This window comes from Drosophila albomicans, chromosome 3 (assembly GCF_009650485.2).
Source record: "Drosophila albomicans strain 15112-1751.03 chromosome 3, ASM965048v2, whole genome shotgun sequence".
NCBI classification, from domain to species: domain Eukaryota; kingdom Metazoa; phylum Arthropoda; class Insecta; order Diptera; family Drosophilidae; genus Drosophila; species Drosophila albomicans.
Genome location: NC_047629.2, coordinates 28,828,734 through 28,852,287, shown reverse-complemented (window position 1 = coordinate 28,852,287; position 23,554 = coordinate 28,828,734). Strand labels below are relative to the sequence as shown.

Sequence of the window (23,554 nt, the reverse complement as noted above, 5' to 3'; positions counted from 1 at the left end):
GTGTGTATGCGAATGCGACTGTGTGTATGCGTGTGTGCTTTCCTCTTCTTCTTCTACCTACGCCAACAACTTTGCTACTCTTCTTACTGTGTTCCCGTTCGTGTTGGCCTACAGACCTAATTTTTGCGTGTGTTGTGTGTCTGTCCCGTGTGCCGTGTATAGTTTTTCCCGAAAAAAGCAAAAACGGGAATACGGAATAAACAAATAGGCTGAAAGTAAAAGCATATAAAATAAAAACCGAATTCCCAACATCGTGGCGTGGAAAGTGAAATTAAAACAAAAAAACTTAAAAGCAAAGCGCGCCGTGCAACTTTAAGAATCCGCAATAGCAACAGCAACAATAACGACAACAGAAGCTACTAAATTATATTTGCAAGCGAAATGAAAATGTGTATTAATATGCGTAAGAGGGGCAGCTACAGCGAAAAACAGTGCTAATAATAATGGTAGTGCATTTTTTGTAAAATTATCACATACAAATGAAACAAACCTACAAATACATATGTATGTGTGTGCAAATTTATGTGTAAATGTATGCGTATACAGCGTGCATTGTTGTTGTGTCATAGAATTGGAGCACAGCACCTAGAACAGCAACAACAAAAATTAGCAGAGCGCCCCCTGCCAGCTATCCGCAGCAACAGAAACAACAACAACCAGTAAATATTTGTGCATATGTGTATGTATGCGTGAATATAAATGCGCGCTGTTCTCATGTGTTGTTCGTTCGCGTGTAGTGTGTGTGTGTATCGGTGTGTCGTTGCGTTATGCATGTGTATGTAATAGGGAATTGCAATTTGTTGTTTTTGTAGGAAGAGCTTTTCGCTTGTTGCGCGTGCTCGTCTTCCTCTTCTCCGCCGTCATCGTCATCGCCGTCGTCTCGCTGTCGTCGTCGTCGTTGTGCAAGAAGTTGTCGTCGTCGTCGTCTGGTTCGGCATAATTGCAATAAATTTGCTGTTTTTAATACATAAAAGGAAGCAGCAAACGCCGACGCCGCCGTCATGCAAAAACAAATTCCATGTGCGAAAGACAACATTAAAAGCGAATAGCGAATAGGCAAAAGCGCAAAACGAAAACGAAAAAAGAACGAAATAGCAAGAGAATTGGCGCAGCGCAAATAATAAGAACATACACTAGCGAGAACACAACAGCAACAGCAATAACAACAACATCGGCACCGACAACGACAAAAACAGTGTGTCTACGGGTATTAGTGTGTACGTGTGTATTGTGTGAGCACAAAATAAATGTGTGTGAGCGGCGCAAAAAAAATATGCTGAAAAAGCTTTCGACGTCGACGACGTCGTCGCAGCTGCTGCTGGCGCAGGCGGAAACTGCATCAGTGCTGATGATCGTTGCGGGAGCGGGACCGCAGGGCAGCAGGGCAACATGAATCACGCAAGTTCTTCTGCTGTGTGAAGTGTACAAACAAATAGAGAGAAGGCGAACGGGCCACAGCAGCAGCAACAACAACAATAATAATAGCACTTTTGCTTTCGGTCCCAACTGGTTTTAAGAACGACAAAGAGCAAAAAGCAAAGTAAACGGAGCGCCCCAAAAGCAGCAACAGCAGCCGCAACAGCAACAACAACAATAACAATATCAACAACAACGACAGCAAAAACTTCAGCAGCGTCTTCTTCTTTGTCGTGATCGCTGTTGGGGTAGCGGCGCATGCGCTAAACCGTCGCTGGCGACGTCACAGTCAACAGCAGCAACAGCAATAACAGCAGCAGCTGCTTCTCAATTCTTTCCTTCTTCTTGGGTATTTTTTTTGTGCATGAAAAGGTAAGTTCATGTTTCATCTCTCCCCTTGCCTGACACGCCCCTTGTGCCCCGTCAGAAGCTGTCCCAAGTCTTTTGTCTAGTTGGGGTGAGCTTTTTCGGCTGCCATTGCGAGCGAGAGAGTTGTGCGAGTGCGAGCGAGATGCCAAAGGAGAATGGCAAGCCAGAAGTTGAATGAAGTTAATTAAGTTCTGTGCACAAGCTACGAATTTCTGTTTGTGTGTGTGTGTATGTGGAAACATCTAGAGGGCTTTCCAGTTGGTTTGGCAGCCATTGGAACTGGAAGATGAAGCTGCCGTCTCGCTTGCGCAGACACATAAAAGTTAATTATGCTGATAAAGTTATAGTAAAGTGGTGGCTGGAAGCAGCTGAGAGAAGGCTTCAGGAACGACTGAAAGTGAAGGGTCTAATTGGATTAAATGGAAACTGGAATTAAATAGGGGCAATCAACCCTAGATCTTACAGATGCACTGATCAAATTTACAACTTTTAACTTTTGTTTGCATTTTTTGTAATTTGATTGATGTCTTAATAGTTTTAGGGAAAGTATAATTATTAGTTATTATTCAATAAAGGGGAAATTACAAACTGAGAATTAGCCGCAGATATATATTTAAAAATATAGCTAATATAATTATTTAATATTAAAATAAATCAAATCTACATGGGAAAGTGACTAGAAATTTTTGGGATTTTTATAGGGTGAAATAACATCAATTCCTTAAGACTAAAGATTCTAAGACTTAAGATTCTAAATTTTTAAATATATATTTAAAAATAGTTAGTTTTCGTTGTGTCAAAATAAAATATTATACATTTATGCAAAAACAATTTTGATAGTTTCCCCGTTGAAGATAACTAACCAAATTTTTACATCTTTCATAACTGAGGCAAATGTTCAGATACGAAAATATATTCAAATACCTTTTCCCGATACAAAGCTAAATAAGTTGGCTTAGTTGTCTCAAATTCATTTTCCCGAAATAAAGCTAAATAAGTTGGCTTAATTGTCTTAAGTATTCCTTAATAATAAAATACTAAAATAGAATAGAATATATGAACAAAATCAATTTACTTTCGTTTATTTTGTTTTTAACTTTTTTGTATAATTTTAATGCAAATTCTTTTGTTTAAAATAGTTTTATCACAAAGTATCGAAGCTCAGCTTTAAAAATCTAGGAAACCATATTGAAAGCTCACTGGGAACTCTGTATACAATGTGTAGTTTGACCTTGACCTACATTCAGGCGCCTTCTCATTGACTTTCAAACAAAAGCTTTGCATGGGCGAGCTTCCGGCTTGCCCTTTACATTGCTATCTCTCTTACGCTTACATGGAATTATATCTAATTTATTTGTAAATTGTTTGTTTGTGTTTGTTTTACAGTTTTAAAGTAAATATAAATAATACTATCGTTACCTGCAACAACAGCAACAAGAATAATAACTAGAACATCACCAACAACCACAACCACATCACGCAACGTACAAAGCAACAATGGATACCTTTAATGTACCTTTGCTGGCGGAGAACAGCAGCAGCAACATTGTGAGCTATGCAACCAGCAACAATGACACCAGCAACCATCACCAGCACCACCAGCAACAGCAAACACAGCACCTGCAACATCATCACCAACAACAACAACAACAGCAGCAGCAGCAACAGTTGTTGCCGCATCATCACAAGGATCAAATGCTTGCCGCTGGCAGCACACCAATGATACCGTTCATCAACTACACACAACTGCAGAAGGATGTGGTGCAACAGAATTCAAACTCGAATCCTCCGCCAGTCGATAGCTTTAGCACATTGCAGGCCATCGATGCCAGTCAATTGGATGGCGGCGTCTCGTTGAGTGGCCTCTGTGATCGGATCTTTGCCAGTCCCAATCCGCACAGCAACCACAGCAATCCCAACAGCAGCAACCACAATAATAACAACAATCACAGCAACAACAACAACAACAACAATAGCAATAGCAATAATAACAATGTGGAGAAGACAGCAGCGCCATCTAGCGGTGCAGTTATAATTGAATCAGTCACAATGCCATCATTTGCCAATTTGTTGTTCAACAACAACCGCAACGGCAACAGCAGCAGCAACCACAACAACAACAACAACGGCAACAGCAACAATCAGACTGTGGAATATCATCAACTGAAACCACTTGAAAATGGTGCAAGTTCTGCAGTTAGCACTTCTAGTTTTCTCAGCTCATCGACAGCACAGTTGCTGGACTTTGAGGTGGTTGGCAGCAAGGATGCAAATGCGGTTGCCACAGCCACAGTCACAGTTGGTAATGGCCTCGCCGATACAACAACAACAGCAGCAACACCATCTACTGCTGCTGCTGCTGTTGCAATAACAACCACAACGAGCACTGCCAATCGACGATCGTTGCATAGTATTGAGGAGCTTGCTGCCAGCTCATGTGCCACATCACAACAACAACAACAACATCAGGCTGGCAATCTAAGCGGTTCCAATCTCAGTTCAGAGGATGAGTCCAATTCGGAGGATGAATTTGGTCTAGAGATTGATGATCAAGGGGGTAAGTTGCATTAAACTATTTCCATTTGCTTTGATTGATTGGTTCCATAGAAAATCTAAAGTGTGTTGGCAATATTCTGTTGCAATTGCAAGTTGCAAAGGAAAACCGTGAAAATCGTATAACGCAACAACAAAAAAGTGGCGAAAAAATAAATGAAATATCTCAAAATTTAATAACTATAGTATTAATAAATCTCCGAATAAAAATTGAATAAAAACTAAATAATAATATTGGATACATTACTCTTCAGACACACATATCCAAAAAATAGCAAATAACTTAAAATAAAAATCAAAGCTTTTGCCAAACATGATTAAAAAACACCAAAACAAAAAAGTGGCGAAAAAATAAACAAAATATCTTTAAAGAAAAATTTCATAAATGCATAATATAATAATTAATCTACGAACTGTACGATAATCGATTATGTCGAAAAGAAAAACTGGATAAAAATATTCTACTCTAACAAATTCATCTCCAAACAATAAAAAATAACCCAAAAATAAAAATCGAAGATTTTATATTTTAAAAAAACAAAAACAATAAAATATAAGGTAGCAAAAGTATTAAATAATATAATAATGAAATAATAGGCAACTATGTCTTTTAGGATTCTCAAAATAAATAATTAGAAAAATGACATAAGAAGTAATGAATTCAACAAATATAAATAATGGTGATTCACAGCAATGGAAACTATTTATCAATAACTCAAAATATTAAAATTTACATATGAACCAGTATTAAATAATAATGAAAAACGATGTATGAAATAAATGAAGAGAAAGAGAAAAGAGAAAAATGCAATCCAATTAACTATTCATATCTTCTCAATAGCAAATCTTGTCGAAAGTTGACGCTTAAAAAAAATAATAGAAATACTAGAATAATAGTCTTTAATGTGTATTTTTTTATTCTCTTCTATTTAAAATGTCTGCGAATCTAATTAGAATAAATAAAAGCGAAATGCTGAACTACAAACATTCTTAAAACAAGTTTCGTTTGATATGCTTTTGTTCGAATAGATTGCATAATAGAACCACAACAAAATTCACTTTCGCATCAAGTTTGAAAATATGCATATCTACTTTGAAATGGCAACTCATCAGCTTTGATTTAACGTTAAATCACATTTGGAATTAAGCTGAATTTATTCGCAATTCAATTTAAATGGTTTCTTATACATAGTTTTTAATTTTTTCTGTTTAGAATTGGAAATCTAGTCAATGTCATTGCGTATTTAAGATGCAATTCATTTGCCTATCATTAATTAACAACAATTGAAATTTTGTATTTCTTATTTCTATTTTTGTAAATTTGTTAATAATTCCCTGTGATTTATATGCTTTTCATAGCCGCTTCTTTTATTTGCATTCTACGTTTACGATTTTTAGCCATCATTCGTCAATTTCCACTTCAAATCGATGTGATGATGAGTTGCATTTGCATTTGCATGTGCATTTGCAGATGCAGTTGCAACATGTTGCACACAGATTGTGTAGCCTTGGCACTTGGTTTTGGTTTTAGTGTTGGATTTCTTGATTGCCATCAACTGTTTGCCAAGTGCAATGTTAAATTTGATAGCCACGCCACAGCGCAGCACAGTCAACCACATCACACCATATTTGTGCCACATGGAGCGATCATAAAATCAGCTCGACACCCGACACACATGCTGCTGGTTGCTGGCTGCTTGCTGTTTGCAACTTGCAGCAGCCGCAGCCATAAAAAGTCCATTGCAATGCAACTAACCCACTTTTATGGCGCAAGCTGCATGCAAATAACTCGATGATCTACTTCACAGATCGCGACTCTAAGCTACCCTATAAACTGGTTTTGTCTATAAGAAAATCGCTTGTATTAAACCAGGGTATCTTGATTGGTAGCTACAATCTCCGATATTATATACCAAGCAATATATTGATTTGATATTTATGTCTTTCATAATTGCTGCTGTCCTGTCAAAGTGCATCAATAAATTTGACAGGACAGCAGCTAGTTATAATAACATTACTAGCTAGTTTTAGTTAGTCTCTGCATTAAATGTATAAATATTTAGTGGGGCGATTGCAACGCACATAAATTTAAACAAACAACAATTTTAAAGTTTTCATAGTTTTGTGTTTACATCGGACACTGGTTTTAAAATGGTTTCAATATTTCTGCTGTCATGTAAATAAAGGTTTATTTTTTGAGAAGTTGACTTAAAGTGATAAAATTTTCTATATCGTTTAATATTTTGAGTGAGTAACTGTAACTATAATATTTATGATTATCGAAAATTTGCTAGTGATTAGATAAAATTTGTAAAAGTTATTTAAAAAAAACTTTTATATTGCAAATTATTGCTTTGTCTGACAATCTGGTATATTTTGATCTCTGTGGTATATTTCTAATGCAGTACTTCAACGATATACTGAATATGACCTTCGGTATATTTCAGTATTTGTGTGGTATATTTTATTTTATGTAATACTGCACTATTTGCTTTTATTCAAAAGGTATCTCACAGTCGATCATACTCAGAAGTAGCTTAATTGTTAAAGTAATTATTTGGATAATGAAAAAAAACAATATCTATTTAAAATTGAATAATGCCCAAGAAATAATGTATTTTTGTACATTAATTGTCAATAAAAAATCAGTAGTAAAGATGAAATATGCATTGAGTTTTACAATATTTCTGTGCTATATGGATATTAAAGTAATGAATATCTATTTTTAAACAATAATAATACCCAAAAAATGATGCATTTCTATACATTTTTGTCAATAGCAATACGAAGTTCGCTTTGCTAGGTAGTTATTTATAGACATCTAGAATCAATAAGTTACTAATGATAAGGTTGTTAAGGTACTACTTAACGGAGTGAATGTCTATATATAAAAAATAATTACACTCGAGAAATGATTTATGTCTCTACATTTGTGTCGTATTACATATTATTAAAGTTCGTTATAATTTAATATTTTTAAAAATGCACTTACGGTTGCATACCCATTACGAGTCGATTGCAGGGTATATGCAAATGCATTGTGTCAGCATTCCATCAATTGGCATCCGTTGTTTATCTGACAATGCGTAGAGCACGCAACGTTGCAGACGTTTGGCACGGAGACGCCTCTAAGTGAGCGAGAGACGCACTTGTGTGTGTGTTGCTCATTGTTGTTGCTGCGTCACGCAACTGCAACTAGTTGTAGTTGTTGTTGCAGTTGTAGTTGTTGCTTGTGGCTGACATTCAGCAATGTCAGGCGTCTCGTCGCCCACTTTGCCGACCTTCAACGCACTTTATGCAGTTGCGCACACATACACACTCTGTATGTGTGTGTGTGTGTGTGTGCATTTGAATACCCGCAAGTGCAGGGGCGTCGCTGTGTGTAAAGCTGTAAAATGGAGCAAGGTCGCCGCGCATTAGAATTTGGGTCAAGCGCACGTCTCGTTTCTTTTGCCTTTTTTTTTTTTGTTTTTGTTTTCTAATATTGGAGATTGAGCACAAGGATGTCCACACTTAAACATACACACACACACACACACACGCAGCGAAATTGCATAGAAATTGAAGGTTACATTTGTGTGCGTCGCATCGCATCGCATCGCGTGCGCTCTCGCATTTGCTTCGTCTCGCTCTGACTCGCATGCACTCTCTCTATGCGTCTCTGTCCCTCCCGCTCTCTCGCTGTCTGCCGCTCTCGCTCTCTCTATGTGCTGTCTGTCTGTGCTTTTTTTTTCGTAGCTCGGCAGAGCTTTGGCTTGCGCTTATGTTCTGCCTCAGTTGATTTAACGCCGCGTCGCCGCCCACTGCAACGCCGGCTGACATTGACACAGATTATTGCAATGTTTGTGGCGTCGCTGCTTACTGCTGACTGCGGCAGCGACTGCGCTGCTGTCTATTGCATACCTCAAAGGATTTAAATGGGTCAAAGTCAGCCGCTTGTTGCTGTTGCTGTTGCTGCTTCTATCGCTGCTGCTGCAGTTTGGAAATAGCTAACGAGGTCGCCGACGACGCAAATTGGGGCATGACATTGCTGGGGCCAGTGCATATTTGTTGTTGCTTCTCCAATATATATGTATATGTTGTAAAATGCATTACAAGGTTCTAATTTATGCCGAAGGTTGCGACTGCGACGCCGGCGTCAAGCGACGCCAGCACCAAGGACCATGTTGCATGTCCTTGCTGCTGCTGCTGCTGCTGCTGCTGTTGGTGCTGGTGGCGTGTGGCGCGTGTGGCAAGGTCATACGAGTGTATGCAAATTGTGTCTGCCACGTTGTCTGCTTTAAATTTCGTAGCTGCGGCTTTGATTTGACTTTGAAACAGGATTGGCGCTCACCTTGAAGGACTTTTGTGCTTTAAGCGGCTTTAAAGTGCGCTAAATGCAATTATAAGGATTGGTATTCTCTTCTATTCTCTATGTAATAGATATTTAAATTAAGAAATTATTATTGTAAAGTATTAAAAATAGCATACAAACCATTTGCTAACGATGTCTTTAATTATTGTGATTCATCTTTAAAAAATGATGTGATATTTTATTTTACAATACATCGTATATTAAATTTACTACAATTGTATTTTATTTTATTTAAATATTTTCCTGAATATCGTAGCTATTTATGAATTATTCAAAAAAAATTTAAAAATTTCATATATGAAAGGCACTTCAACAATTTTAATCTAATCTCTTATTGACTGACGATTAGGGAAGAACTACAAAAATCCCAATTCGATTAGATATAATATATTATTAGATATATATTGAATTATTTAATCTATTAAATCAGTTATTAAATAGTATTAGCAAAAAAATAAATTGTAAATCTTGATTTAAGAATTCTTTGCTCTTAAAAAAATGTTTGAAACAAGATTTTTCGGTTGAAAAAATCTTAAGATAAGATTTCTTTCTATTTTGATATTTCTTTTTGTGATTCAAAAATCTTTTAAGGTCGAAACGATCTCAAATTCCAGAATTTTGTTCTTTTTTCTTTAAATGCTGGAATTCTCTTTCTTTAAAATTAGAACAAAATTTTTAGTTTTGGTCTTTAGTCTTAGGTTCAAACTCTAGTCGATTCGTAAATAAAGTTTTATAATTGTAACAAATATTAAAGAAATAAAAATTATATATGTAAGAAAATAATAATGTAAGAACAACTCAATAACATCGAAATATTTCCCACATCGTACATCAGACACTTGCACTTGGTTAGTTTTGAACGCTTGATTGACTTTTTGCATAATTTTCAAGATATTCCAAAGCAATTAGCAGCAGTTAAATAGTCCCCCAGCGATATCCTCCAGAATGGTCATTCACATTATCGCTTTTCACGCTTTGCATTATGGGTTAATGTCTTATGGGGTATTATTCAATTTGCAACCTCAAATGTAAACCGCAATTTGTAATTGAAATACAATTTGCTTGGCTTAGCTTGGCGTTAGTCAAGCGATCAGAAATCTTGTAAATGCTATCAAGGATGCAACATTGAAACTATAGAATATACACACTCAGTCCATATACATTTTGTGTGTGTGCTATTGTTTTAAGTGTGTATTAATATGCAGTTTAGATAAAGCTGCAACTATTTTGCGCCCTCCAAAGTGGTTCGGTGCAAAACGCGTTCAAACGAAACAATTTAATGAAATTAACTCTAATAAAATGCAATTACAACTGGGTTTGAAAGGTGAATTTGCAATTTGTGGTATTTTTATTTGAGTTATTTATGAATGCAGCCAAGATTTATTAAATCCAAGTGCTTTTGTTTGGGTTTGAATATAGTTTGGGAAAACAGTTTTCAAAAATGTGGTTTTCAATTGAAATAATGTGTGATAATTGAAGTTAGAGTCAAATTTGATATTCTTTGATATTGTATTGTTTTAATTGTCCAAGTTTGTAAATGTTGAACTATACTTTTATATTATATATATATAATAATATAATATAATATATATATTAATGTAGTATATAATTGTAATTGAATTTCTGTTTATATAAATTTTACTTGAGAAAAGTTTATTTTTATTTTTGTTGGTTTTATCTGAAGAAACCTTTAATAATTTACCTTAGAGTTAGAGTTATCTTATAGTCGAGATAATAATAAAAATGTCTTTATAAATCGCTCTAAAGCTATTGCAAAGTTTCTTTCATTCTTTTAAATATATTTAATACAACACAATTAACTTAAACTCAATTTAAATCTGTGTATTTGTTCCTGATTTCAAGATTGTCAATTTAAGTAAAATATATTTAAAATTGAAGACAAGATAAAGTTTTCCGCAATTTATTATTCATTTCTAATTAAATGACACTCACTTCTAGAATTTGCTTATCTATGTTATCAAAAGGTAATGCATAGTTTTTTACACTGATTTTGAAATTAGATAATTAATTCTCTCGATATCTGAAGTGAAAATAACAAATACCAAAACATTTTTTTTAGTTGAGTAAAGAATTATCTTATGGCTCTTGATTAGTACTTTAATTAGAGAAAATAATAATTTTGGAATTAATTTTCTGTTTTAAGATACATAATTGCAAAAATGAACGAATTTGAACTCCAACCCAAAAATAAAAGAATTTTTATAATATATTGTAAAACAGAAATAGATCCTAAAATCTTAGCTCTAAATATAGTGCTGATCCAGAGCTATCTTTACTTATTGTTTAAATCATTTAAATCTATTTTTTTATGTGTCTCACGTAAAAATTCCGCCAAAGAATTTCACATATGTACATATATGAAACAGAATTGAATTTTAATCAAGTCATTGCTGATTAAGAATTATGCATATATTTTCTAGCATATTTTTTAATTTTCAGACTTGCGTTGTATTCATTAAATTTTATTAAAATGCAAGACAAGATAATAACGAACACAAAATTGATTCATAAATACTATTTAAATAAATCGGTCATCGCTCTGAAGGTATTGGAACATTTTTTTTAGATGAATGCCTAAAATATATTTAAGAAAAATCTGTTTAAAATATTTGGCAAGTGTTTGCCAGCAAATTGCTTGAATTCAAGATGTCCATAACACAGACATCATTCAGTACATTCTCCTTGGTAATGCCAGATGGAAAAATCCAAAATCGAATCTATTTTTTTGTTACTTTTTTGCTTTTTTCCTTTGCAAACTTTTGGAAATTGTTTGAAAAATGATTAATAAGCATTCGTACTCTTTCTTTCGCTCTTACTATTGCTGTTTCTATGTCTGTCTCCACTTGTTGTTGTTGCTGTTATTCTCGCATTTGTTGCTGACCTTAACTCGCAAATTGAAAAACTGCCATTGAGAGTTTTGGCTGAGTGGCCGTCTCGAGAGGCTGAGGAGGAGGAAGAGAAGGGGGAAGGCGTCTCGCGTCTCTATGGAAAAGTGTGCTAATGGGTCGCCAGTTGACCCTGTGCCACATTCGCAACCAGCTTCGACGCGACGGCGGCGTTGGCAGCGCTGCCAACTGCGCTGCTTGCACTAATTTTGCATAGCAATTGCAATTTCCCAATGTGTGGGAGCAGCGGGAGGCGGCAGAGGTGTGCGGGCAGAGGTTAAAGGGGTGCTGTGTTTTTTGCAGCCAAGCGAGCGAGAGATAAACAGACTGAAAGAGAGAGAGAGAGTGCAAAATGGAGAATGCGAGCTTTAATTGCATTGATTTTCCTTATTTTGTTTTTCGTTTGCTTCTCGCTGCGCCTCATTTTGCAGCGTGCGCTCTCTTACTCTCTTTCTCTCTCTCTCTGTTGTACTTACTGTTTGTGAGTGTGTGTGTGTGTGTGGGGGCCTGCACCCTGACCTAGTTACATTCGCATGCATTATATTTCTTGCATATAATTTTTAATATTATTTTGCGCATTCCACAAATTGCAACAACAATACGAAAATGCAAAAATTCTAAATAATTACAAATGCATTTTTGCATTTTCAATTATCGGTTATTTCCAGCACTGAATTATTTGTGATATTTCGAATATGCACTTTTAATTTGACATTATTAAATTCTGTATTTAAATAAACTGCTCAGCAACAGATGTAATAAAAATATGAAAATGCAGTTTAATTTACATTTTATTATGTATTTATTCATTCTAATTAACTCTTTATTTACTTAAATAGTTTATTTTATTTTCATTTTTATTAATAATATATAAAAATAAAAGAAAAGTTTGAAATTACTTCGTTGTTTAGATTATTTTTTTGTTAAGATGCTTTTTAACCAAATTCTATAAGTAATAAATAATCTTATTTTTAGAGTTTAATTAAAAATAATTTAAACAATTAATAATCTTATTTATTATGTATAGAGTCTAATTAGAAAGAATCTAAAGAAAGAAATAATTTCAAGTTTTTCATTTATTTTTAGAGCTACATAATAATGAAAATAAAATAAAGGAAACTATTTTGCATATTTGAAATAATTTGATTATTTTAGATACTTTCTAATTAAACTCTATAAATAATAAAAATCTATGAACAATTTTGCATGTATTTATGTATTTTCTCATTATAATTGAACGTTTTTATTTACCTAAATATCTTATTTTATTTTCAGTATTACGTAACAAGAAAAAAAGAAGAATTTCAAATTATTTTTGTTTAGATACTTTCCAATTAAACTCTATAAATAATAAATAATCTGTAAACAATTTCCCCTTTTAGATTCCCTCCCATTTACAATCCTAATTGCTCACTTAATTTAATTAAACAATTTTACTCTGTTGTAGCATTTAAATAAGTTGTTGTTATAGCTTCAGTTGTTTGCTGATTTTGCTGTTACATTTCTAATTGCTCAATTTACTGTACGTTGAACGTAACCCGCTTTTTTTTTTTGCCAGCCACTTTGTCCAGTTTTACTCTAATTGAACAGACGCCTTCCGGGAGACAGCAACTTTCCGCATTCTAAAAGCACAATATATGTACATACATATATCCATTACATACAAACGTATTTATGTATGTTTGTGTGTGAAAAGATATTTCTTATGTGTATCTTTATGGTGGTCTCTAACTGCGTTGTAATAGAACATTTTTGCAGCTCGCACGATGCTGTTATAGCTGGTTTTGGTGTCTTATCTTTAGCTTATCGTGGCGTATACGTAATGCACAATTTGCGAAATGTTTATTACGTATACGTCATGTGTTTTATGAGTCCGGTAGGTGCACTGATAACTTGCCAAGCAGTTAACAAGCCAAAAAACTAGCTTGTTAGCTGACTAAAAACTAAGAAACTGTCAAACAAATAGTTCGATAAATTGTTCAAAGGAATTCCATGCTAAACATTTGAATAAATTGATAAATTAAATTTCAAATGGATTTAGAACTGGTTATAATGAAAGGCAAATAACAATTTGTTACTGTTTGCATTTTATTTATGTTTATATATTTCTAAATTTATTTAATGAATTATTTTAATTCCATATTGCTCTTTAATTCTATATTTCTTCATCTTTTTTATTATTGTAATTGCAATTGCTATAAAATATTATTAATATTTATCTTTATTGATTGATATTTTTATATTTTTTATTTATATAATTTACTAATTAATGTTTGTATGTATTTCTCTATATAAATATTTATATTAATCAATAAAAATGATCCTTATTAATATTTACATTATTTTATTTGTATTGATATTATTTCATTTATAATTTATATTATATTATTTATATTTTGTATATTTTAATATAGTTTTATTAATATACATTTCATATTTGCAATTGCAATCTAATATTAAATATAGTACATATAAATATATTTTTGCATTTCTGTATATTCTTTTTTCATTTAAAGCCAACGCCATCAAATATTAATATTTCAAGTGTAGCGCATTTAAAATTCATCATGGCCGGCATTTTGTCTCAGCATTCGCAGCGACAGAAATGTTTGTAGTTTTTTTATTTTGCTTCAACTGAGAAGAAAAAAAAACGTTAAAATGCTTTGCAGGCGGGTCTCACACACACACACACAAACAAACACGTACACATGTAGAGCGACTCACACAACGAATGTGAACAGACAAGCAGAGCTTTTTGTGAGCTTTTGTCGCTGCACGCGTGTGCGTTCCGCTGTGCGTGCGTGTGAGCTGGCTGAGCATGTGTGTGTGTGTGTGCATAGTTGGGCGTCGCTGCAAAGCAACAACAACAAACAACGAAGGCAGCAAACTATGGCGATCCTCAGCAGCGAAGCACACACAGAACAACGCAATCAACAGAGAGATAGCGAAATATAATGATACAGATACAAAAAAACAGCTTGAAAGCTATTTATACACCGACACACACACATTGATAAGAATGTGTGTGTATGTGTGTGTATGTTAACACATGCATGCAAACAGTGCAAACTACGCGAAAGAAACGCATGTGTGAGCTTTTGCTCTAAACACAAAAAAGCTCTCTGCGCAATACAAAAACTTGCAGTTTAGGTAAAATGGGTCGACAGCGACTGCGACGCTGACGTCGACGGCGACGTCGTCAACGCAATGCGCATTGATAAGCAGCAAATGGCGGCAGCGCTGCCTTGATGATGGTGTCGAGAGAGAGAGAGGGAGAGAGAGAGAGGAAGGGGGGCTCGACGTCTTATCATAAATTTTACTCATACATGCAAATTGCCTTATTGTTGTTATTCTTAGCGCTTACTTAACCTGACAAATCATGAATTATTATTATTTTTGAAATGCTGCCACAAATTTTCGATCTCAGTTGAGGGTTTTTATAATGCGCTTTGTAGGGAATTTACTATGCTTGACTATGGCAGATTATAACGATAAAAATAACAAATGTTTAGATTTATTTAAAATCAATTTAAATAATGGTATTACTATTTAAAATCTATACAAAAGTATTGTAAAGCTAAAAGTCTTAGTTTATGAGTTATACTTATTTATACTATTAATTACCAATACGATTTCATAAAGTCCTTGAATTAATCATTTTTAATGCTTACCTATTCTAGGGTATTTCAACTGCGTCATACCGAAGAAAGTACTTTTCCCTTGTTTGCTTTGTAAAATTGTTGCGGCAGGTCGAGATATTTATTTATTTACCTGTTTGTTGCTGTTTCTTCTTTGTAATGCACCTTCTTCCCTTCTTCTCTCCCTTCACACTCATTCTCTATGTCAGCGTGTACATTATTTATGCGGCAATTATGCTTATTTATGCCTTTTGTAGTTGTAAATTTAAACCCTTTCAAATTTTGTAATAACTTTGTTTTTGTCGCTCAACTGCAATTTTCAATGGGCATGCAAAATTACCAATGGGTTAGGTGAACTGTTGTTGTTGTTGTTGTTGTTTTTAGTTGTTGTTGTTGCTGAGCAATAAGCTGAAAGATATGGAGAATGTAGTATGTGGTGTTTGTTGCCTAACTGTTCACTGGGTATACACGAGTAGCAGTAATCAAGCACTTGAGGCAGACAAATAATTAAGGTGTTTCCATTTAAGTCACAAAAATTTCGGATTTAATAAAAAATGTAATATTGATTTACAAATCATTTGTGGCAGAAAAAATATAGAAAAATAGAATATTGATTTATAAATCTTTTTGATTAACATTTTGTTAAGAGTCAGAGACATCTTAAAAACAAACTTAAACAAAGTTAAAAATTAAGAATTGACAATAATAATTTTATTTTGATTTGTTCCTATTTTCATTACAATTCTGTTTATAGTAAGAAGCATCTCAATTTTTTAAAACAAAGATACTACGTTCACAACAATAATTTCGTTTCAATATAATGTTGATTTTTTTTTATTTTTAAATAATTTTGGGCAGAAAAACTTTCGAAGTAATAAGAAAAAAGAATATTGATTTATTAATCTTTCTGATTAACATTTTGTTGATGGTCAGAAGCGTCAAAAAAAACGAATTTAAAGGTTATAAAGTAGAGTAAACAATTTTAATAATAATAATAATAAATTTATTTTTATTTATAAATATATGTATTTATTTATTATGCTGTAATAACGAATACAATTTCTTATTGATATGAAATAAAGAGAGTGACTAAGGTGCACGATTTGTAAATTTTTTCATTAATATTTTGTTGGTAGTTAAAAATATCTTAAAAACGTGATTTTTACAAAAATAAACATATTTTTGCATATCAATATTATTACCTCTTATCGATTTTCAGTTCATATTTAATGTTTAATGCTCCGTTTAAGTAAATTTTGTACATTTTTGTAGTTCATTTTCATTTAATTTAAATATTTTAAAATCTTATTGTTTTGTTCTGTTAAATATATATATATATATTTTTTTTATATTTTTAGGTTTTTAGGTTTTTCGATTTTATTCTTTTTAAAGAATACTTATTTTTTATACCAATCATAAACAACTCTTATTTGACATATTTTTCCTATGCAGTTCTTCGACACATGTTGTAGGCAGTTTATTTGATATACAACTCTCTGTTATAAAGTTTTTACCTACAATAAAAATATTATTGACACCATTCTTCCATGTTTCATTTTTAGCATGTTTCACATTTTTAGTCACTTGATTGCTCTCTTTGATCTCTCAAATCTGAAGGAAACAAATATGTTTTCACCTAGCATAGCTTTGATTTTGATCGCTGTTTGAATTGATGTTTCAACAGTCACGTGATTAGCTGCTTGGCTTCTTTTTTAATCTTTTCACTCGAAGAAATCGAGGTCATTGCGAGCTAATATAAAATAATAATAAAAAAAAATTAATGGTTTATGAAATATTATGTGTCATTTATTTAAATAAAATCATGTGCATATTTCATAATTGAATACATATATGTACTCTGAAATGAGCTACCGAAAGACCTTAACAAAACTGAAATTATTACGACAAATAATAAAAAACCGAAAATATAATTTACACCATGTGCTCTGCTGCTGCCCAGCGCCCCAAAAATGCGTGAGTCGCCACCTCTGTGCCTCCGTGTTTCTGTCTCTCTGTCTCCCCGTCTGTCGGTCTCACCAAATGGCTGGCACTTTGATTATCTGTGTTTGACTGTCTGCTATGATGTAACTTTAGTTTCTTATGCCCTCACTGCGGGGTAAGTTAACTGCTTCATCAACTTTGTTAAGTTAAAACAGAAATATCGGGTTAAATTACATAGTTGATAAAAGTTTATAAGTGATTTAATCAGCTATGTATATGCAACAATATGAAAATGTATATTTTGATAACAGAATTTCAAGATTAGATATGAAAAAAAAATATTACATGCCGTTTCACCTGAAGTTCCTAGTGAACTGTAACTAAAAACATGTTTAGAATTTCACATTTACATGTAGTTATAGAATAGAATAAAGAATACAAGAAAGAAAGTGAGATACTCGCTACCCATATTTAATGAAAGCAAAACAGTAGCATACCAAATTAGTATACTGCAAAATTACTAAAAATACTACATTCAAAATATAGCCTACTAAAATATACCAAAGTAACTATGAATCATATAAAGTAGGCATTTTTCCTTTACAAAAATATTTCTTAAAAAACTTATACAATTTTTATCAGATTGCAACCAAATTTTCAAGAATATTTTCATAAATACCACAAAAATACTAAACATTTTTGAAGGCGAATTTGTTTAGTTGATATAGTTCTCGATTAAAAATATACCATATATAATACTAAAGTATACCAGATTGTCAGCCAAAATTACTAAAAACCATAGTAAGTATGTATTTTCGCATACCAAAGTATTTTTTAGCGGGTATAAATATATCAAAATTATATTATACGGCATTTATCTTCTGTGACATTTATTTAATCGTTTTTACTGTTTATTACTGAGATAAAAACACAATCTAAATCTTAAACAGAATAATAAAAATTATTCATTTATTATATGAATATATTTATACATTTAAAATTTCTGTATTTTCCCCTATATGTATTTATTTTTTTCAGACTGATTTGATTTTAAAATTGATATATAGAAATTATTAATATTCAAATTACATAATAATAGAAAAATCTCTCTATATTCAAACAAGCTTTAGCATTAGAATCAGGAAATTTAACAACTTTTTTTTATGTAGTGAAGAAAGAGTTTTAAGTAACTAAAAATACCTAAAATTGTATAATAACAATAAGTAATTGTTATGTGTCATTTCATTTTATTTATTATTTTTACTAATATTTAAATATATTTTATTTATTTTTTATTATACTACACATAATAGCATTAACCCATAGAGCCTCTTTTATTATTTCGTTATGTTACATTTAATTGAGAGCATTTTTAATTCGTTTTTAATCGCATTGCTCTTAAGTAACTTTGTCACAATGTTGCTAGTAGCTAGTTTTTTTTTTTTTTTTTTTTTTTTTTTTTTGCGGTTGGTTTTATATTTAAATTATTTTTAGTGTATTTTTTTTTCTGTAAATTATTTTTAAAATATTGCTTACAATGTTGTTTGTTGTTATCTCATGGTTGTTGTTATTGTTGTTGCTCATTGCTGATACGACGACGATTCGTAGATTGCCGAGTTGATGCTTTGTTCGTGTTGTGCGTGTGCGCTCAAGTGTGTGTGTGTGTGTGTTCATATGTGTCAGCCATTGCTGCTGATAGTCGACGTTGTCGTTGTCGTGGTAGTCGGCAAAGTATTAAAATACGCGTGCGTAGTTGATAGCTGACCCACTTTGCCATTTGCATGGCCTACTGCACTTGGCCAAGTTTTTGTCTCGCTCTCGCCTCACCTTCGCTGCGGCAGAGCGAGCGAGATGGATGGCGTACAATAAAAAAAGAAGACAAATACGAAATAAAACAAAAATAATTTATAAAACACTAGTTTTTTTTTTGTTTGTTTAAGACGTCGTCGCGTTTTGTTACGTTTCGTTTCGTTTATTTGCTTTTGGTTTTTCGTTGCTTGATAAGCGAATGTCAAAAAATTACTCATACGCAGCGTAGTCTCGAGTATGTTGATGATAAAACGAATTATTTTGCACAATAATAATAAGTAATTAGTTGGGAAATTTAGATCATGGCAGCCATTAAAACATTGTAATAATAATTGCAAACAACAGCAGCAGCTAAACAAACAATAAAAATAACAAAAACAAAAACACTTAAAAAATGAAAATTGAAACAGACATTGAAACTGTATTGCTCCCTACAAACAAAATAACAACAGACTCTTCTGTCCCTCTTCTCGCTGGTTTGCTCATCGTTTATACTTCTCTTCTAGCTTGTTTATTATTATTATTTTTGTATTGTTATTGTTGTTGTTATTGCCATTGTTGCTTTTCACGTGCACTTACATCATCGTCGTCGTCGACGCACACACAAAAAATTGCGTAAAATTTTTCGTTCAATTTTTATTTTCTGCTTCGCATTTCAATTTTGAAATAAATGAATTTATTTCTTTTTTTTCTATGTTTTTTTTTTTTTTTGTGGTGTGTGATTTTTGAGGTCTATTTGTAAATGATTTTTTTTGGCACTCGAATTTGTTTATTGTGCAAATGCGTTGCTGTTTGGATTGCGGCTAATTGATTGTCGAAATTGATTGCATTTATTAATTTAGCCAGCGAATTGGCTGATTTATGGATTTTACTAGATTTTTTGGGGTGTCAATTGAAGTTGTCAATTGAATAACTAATCATAATATATTACGAAACTATTTTGGGATTAACTAGAGTTCGTGATATCACAATTTAAGTAATACAATTAAATATTATTTAAATATTTCCTTACCAATCATAAATCTTTTACAATATGTGTAAAACTTAAATATAATTTGTATTTCAAGCTTAAAAATTAATGAAAAAAAGTACTAGCGTATATATTTTTCTTTACTTTTTACAAATAAAATAATATATATATTATAATATATATATTTCTGATTGTTTTGAGTAACAGCAATAAATTTGTTATTGTTGATTTATTGTTTATTAAAGCAGATCAAAATTTGTATTTGAAATTTTTCTATCACGCTTTACAGACTTTTGTGGATGTTCTTTGGCAAATTCAAAAATATAGTATTTAGTATAAAGTTTAAAATTTTCCAAAAGCTCAAACATATATAACATATGTTATAAGATGAAAAGGATGATGAAAATGAAATGTAATATATTTGTCTAAAAGATATATTTCTTGCAGCAAACATGATTTCCAAAGGAATTGAAAATACAATTTCAAGAAGTTTTTATTATTTATTGTTACATATTTTATGAAATGTTCAAACACAGTTTTTAGGTTTTCCATTTTAGATATTTATGATTTGTACTCCACTATATAAATAAATAGTTTATAAACTTGAAAATTCTAATGCTGAAGCTTGTTTGAATATTAAGGGATTCCTCTGATACAAACAAACATTAACAATCTTATCATGATATCTAACGGAACTCAAAATTCAATTTAAAGTTATATTTGTAATTATTAAAATATGGTTTTCAATTTTTTGTTAAAATAACTTAAAATATTTTGTATATGTTAGCATTTTTTGTAGTAATTAAAGTTACTGTGAACTCCGATTTAGTATTTTTTGTAGTAGTCAAACATATTCGGTATTACATCTGAAGAGAAATCTTCAATCTCTGAAATCTTCAGTTTCTGTGAACTTTGATTTAGTGTTTTTTTGTAGTTGTTAATGTTACTAAAAAATACTAATACTTTGTTTTATTAAAACAAAAAATTGAAAAACAAATTTTTAAAATCTCAGTAGTTAAAGCTAATAAAAAAATATTAACTTTTACTACTACATAAAATACTAAAATGGAGTTCTTAGAGATTGAATAGATTATAGTTTTCTCTTTAGATATAATACAGAATAGTTTTGCTTAAGTGTAAAGGATTAAACATAAGTTTATTTCAATATATATTTGAAATTCTTAAAATATGGTTTTCAATTTATCGTTTCACTACAAAAAATACTAACTTTAACTACTACAAAAAATACTAAAACGGTGTTCACAGAGATAGATATATTACAGAATAGTTTTGTTAAAGTGTAAAGCAAACATGAAACAGCTCATCATCAGCTTTTTCTCGTCTTTCCTTCGTCTCGTCTCGTCTCGTTTGGTTTGGCTTGGCTTGACTCACAGCTTTTGGCTGACTGACTAACTGACTCGCTGGCTGGCTGACACGCTGCTGTGGTGTTTGGTAATCAAATCTAGGTGACCCAAATTGCATTGACCCAGTTTACAAGGCAGCCACTCGAGCCACCCCACCGCAACCTCCCAACAGCAACCGTCGCTCGCATTTCTACTTAGTGCAAGCGTGTGTGTCCTTTGAGATCAAATTTGCAACAACAACAGTGGCAGCTGAAATATTTAGTTGTATATACAATAAATATTAAAGAGGGGTATACGGGTGGTATACACAATTTGAAATTAGCCACACGCGCAATTTATGCAAGCAACTCGAGACTTGTTTAATGGCTCTGAGTTTGAAGTTTTTCATATTAAAACAAGCCAAGTCATAAAAGCAACAACAACAATAACAATAACAACAACTTGATAAACAATTGAAATGCTGCGAGTGTTGTTGCTGTTGTTTTATTGTACGTGGAATGTTTTAAGTGAAGGACAATTGACTAAAGCTGCAATGACAAATGCACTTCATATACTTGTAGTTGGATGACGTTGTTCAAGTTGTTTGTATTATTGCTGCTCATGTTTGCTATTTGCTGTTTGCTGCTGCTACTCATTACTGTTGACAGACGATGTCAGGGGGACAATCTTAACTTTTGACTGTATAATTATGCCAACTAATTAAACAAACGATAGAAGGTTGCAACAGTTTTGCGTTTAGAGTGGTTAAGCTAAATATATAGTTACAATCTTCATAGATAGTCAACTCTTTTTCTTACCATGTCAACTAGATGTCCTGCAAATTTCATTGCAATCCATAAGAAATTACCCGAGTTACTTGAGAACAGTGTGAGATACTTACAAGTCACAGCTTATCTTTACACTCATGCTTGCCCCTCCTCCTTTTCCGATAAAGCACCTCGTTAAAGCTCTTCACAATTTAGGTCGCCACGTCATAGTCACAACATTTGCGACCATATGGCGTCTCGTTGCTGCCACTCAAAAATTGTACTTTCCCTAAAAAGGAAAACGGGGATCGCAAGTCGCAACAAAGTAAATGTGAAATAAAACTTCGGAACATGACGTAAAAATTGAAATTTCACGTAAAATTGATGAAATTGATTGGAAAAATGTACAAATTTAGTCAGCGATCGCGACTGATGGCTACAAAAACAAAAGATAAAATTCAATAAAAGATACAACAACAGCAGTAGAGACTTTTAAAACAACCAGAAAATATACACAAGAAATACATGTATTTCAAAATGAAACGTAAAGAAAACTTGGCATTACAATACAACGAAGTTTAAATACGCTTTCCATGAAAATATTTAATCAATTAGTTCAATAATAAGTAATCGAATATTAGGATAATCATAATCATAATCTATTCAATCTGTATGAACTTCATTTTAGTATTTTTGTAGTATGTAAATCTAGTATTTTTTGGTAGTGAAACGAAAAATTGCAAATTATACTATATTTACATATTTATTTTTTTTTTAACAAACATTAATTTAATTATAATAAAATAATATACTTTAGCAAGCAATGTAAAATATGTCTATTTAAAATTGCATACAAATTTGCAGACAATTAGTGTTGTTAATTGCCATAACATTAAACGTCTCTAGGCAATTTCAGTGTTGTAAAACGCGCGATTTCATTACTTAGCTGTCACTTGTCGACTGACAAAATTATAAGACACTATCCAAAAGGGTAAATGAAAAAAGCCAGCAATAAAGACAAAAGCAGCAATACGAAAAAAAAAAAACGAAAGTGCGTGCGATGAATGAGCAAAATTGCGCAAACGATCGTCGTATTCACGTATTCGTTGTTTTTTGTTATTGCTTTTTACGCATAAAAAGCTGCCAAAAATATCACGCACAATAAAGTTCCAAAGGCGGCAATGCGATAGAGCGAGAGCGAGTGGGAGTGGGAGAGTGAAGAGCGATGGCAGCAGCGACGCCAGAGTGCGTAATGTATGCATGTGTGTGTGTGTGGCAGTGTGTGTAACATTTTCAGCATTTTTTGTTGGGTTAGGTTCAATATTGTGATTGTATGGGTGTGCGAGGTGCGTGCGAGGCGTGAATTGTTATTGTTGCTTTTGCTTTATATTTGTGTTTGCATTGTTTTTGCCTATTGTTGTGTGTGTGTGCGTGTGTGTGTGTTCACTGAAGCGTCGTCGTGTGGGAATCTCTCGTTGTGGTTTGCTC

The 23,554-nt window shown here is 32.5% G+C and overlaps 1 protein-coding gene across 1 annotated transcript in view; it reads left to right on the top strand.

The window, feature by feature from the left end:
• Positions 1-86: 86 nt before the first annotated feature.
• The window catches only part of LOC117568486 (nuclear hormone receptor FTZ-F1), a 56,339-nt gene continuing 32,871 nt past the window's right edge, over positions 87-23,554 (top strand). Inside the window, exons 1-2 of the mRNA XM_034249173.2 lie at positions 87-1,788; positions 3,172-4,342. Coding sequence (XP_034105064.1) covers positions 3,283-4,342 — 1,060 coding nt within the window. The 5' untranslated portion in view covers positions 87-1,788; positions 3,172-3,282. The remainder of the gene's footprint in view (positions 1,789-3,171; positions 4,343-23,554) is intronic.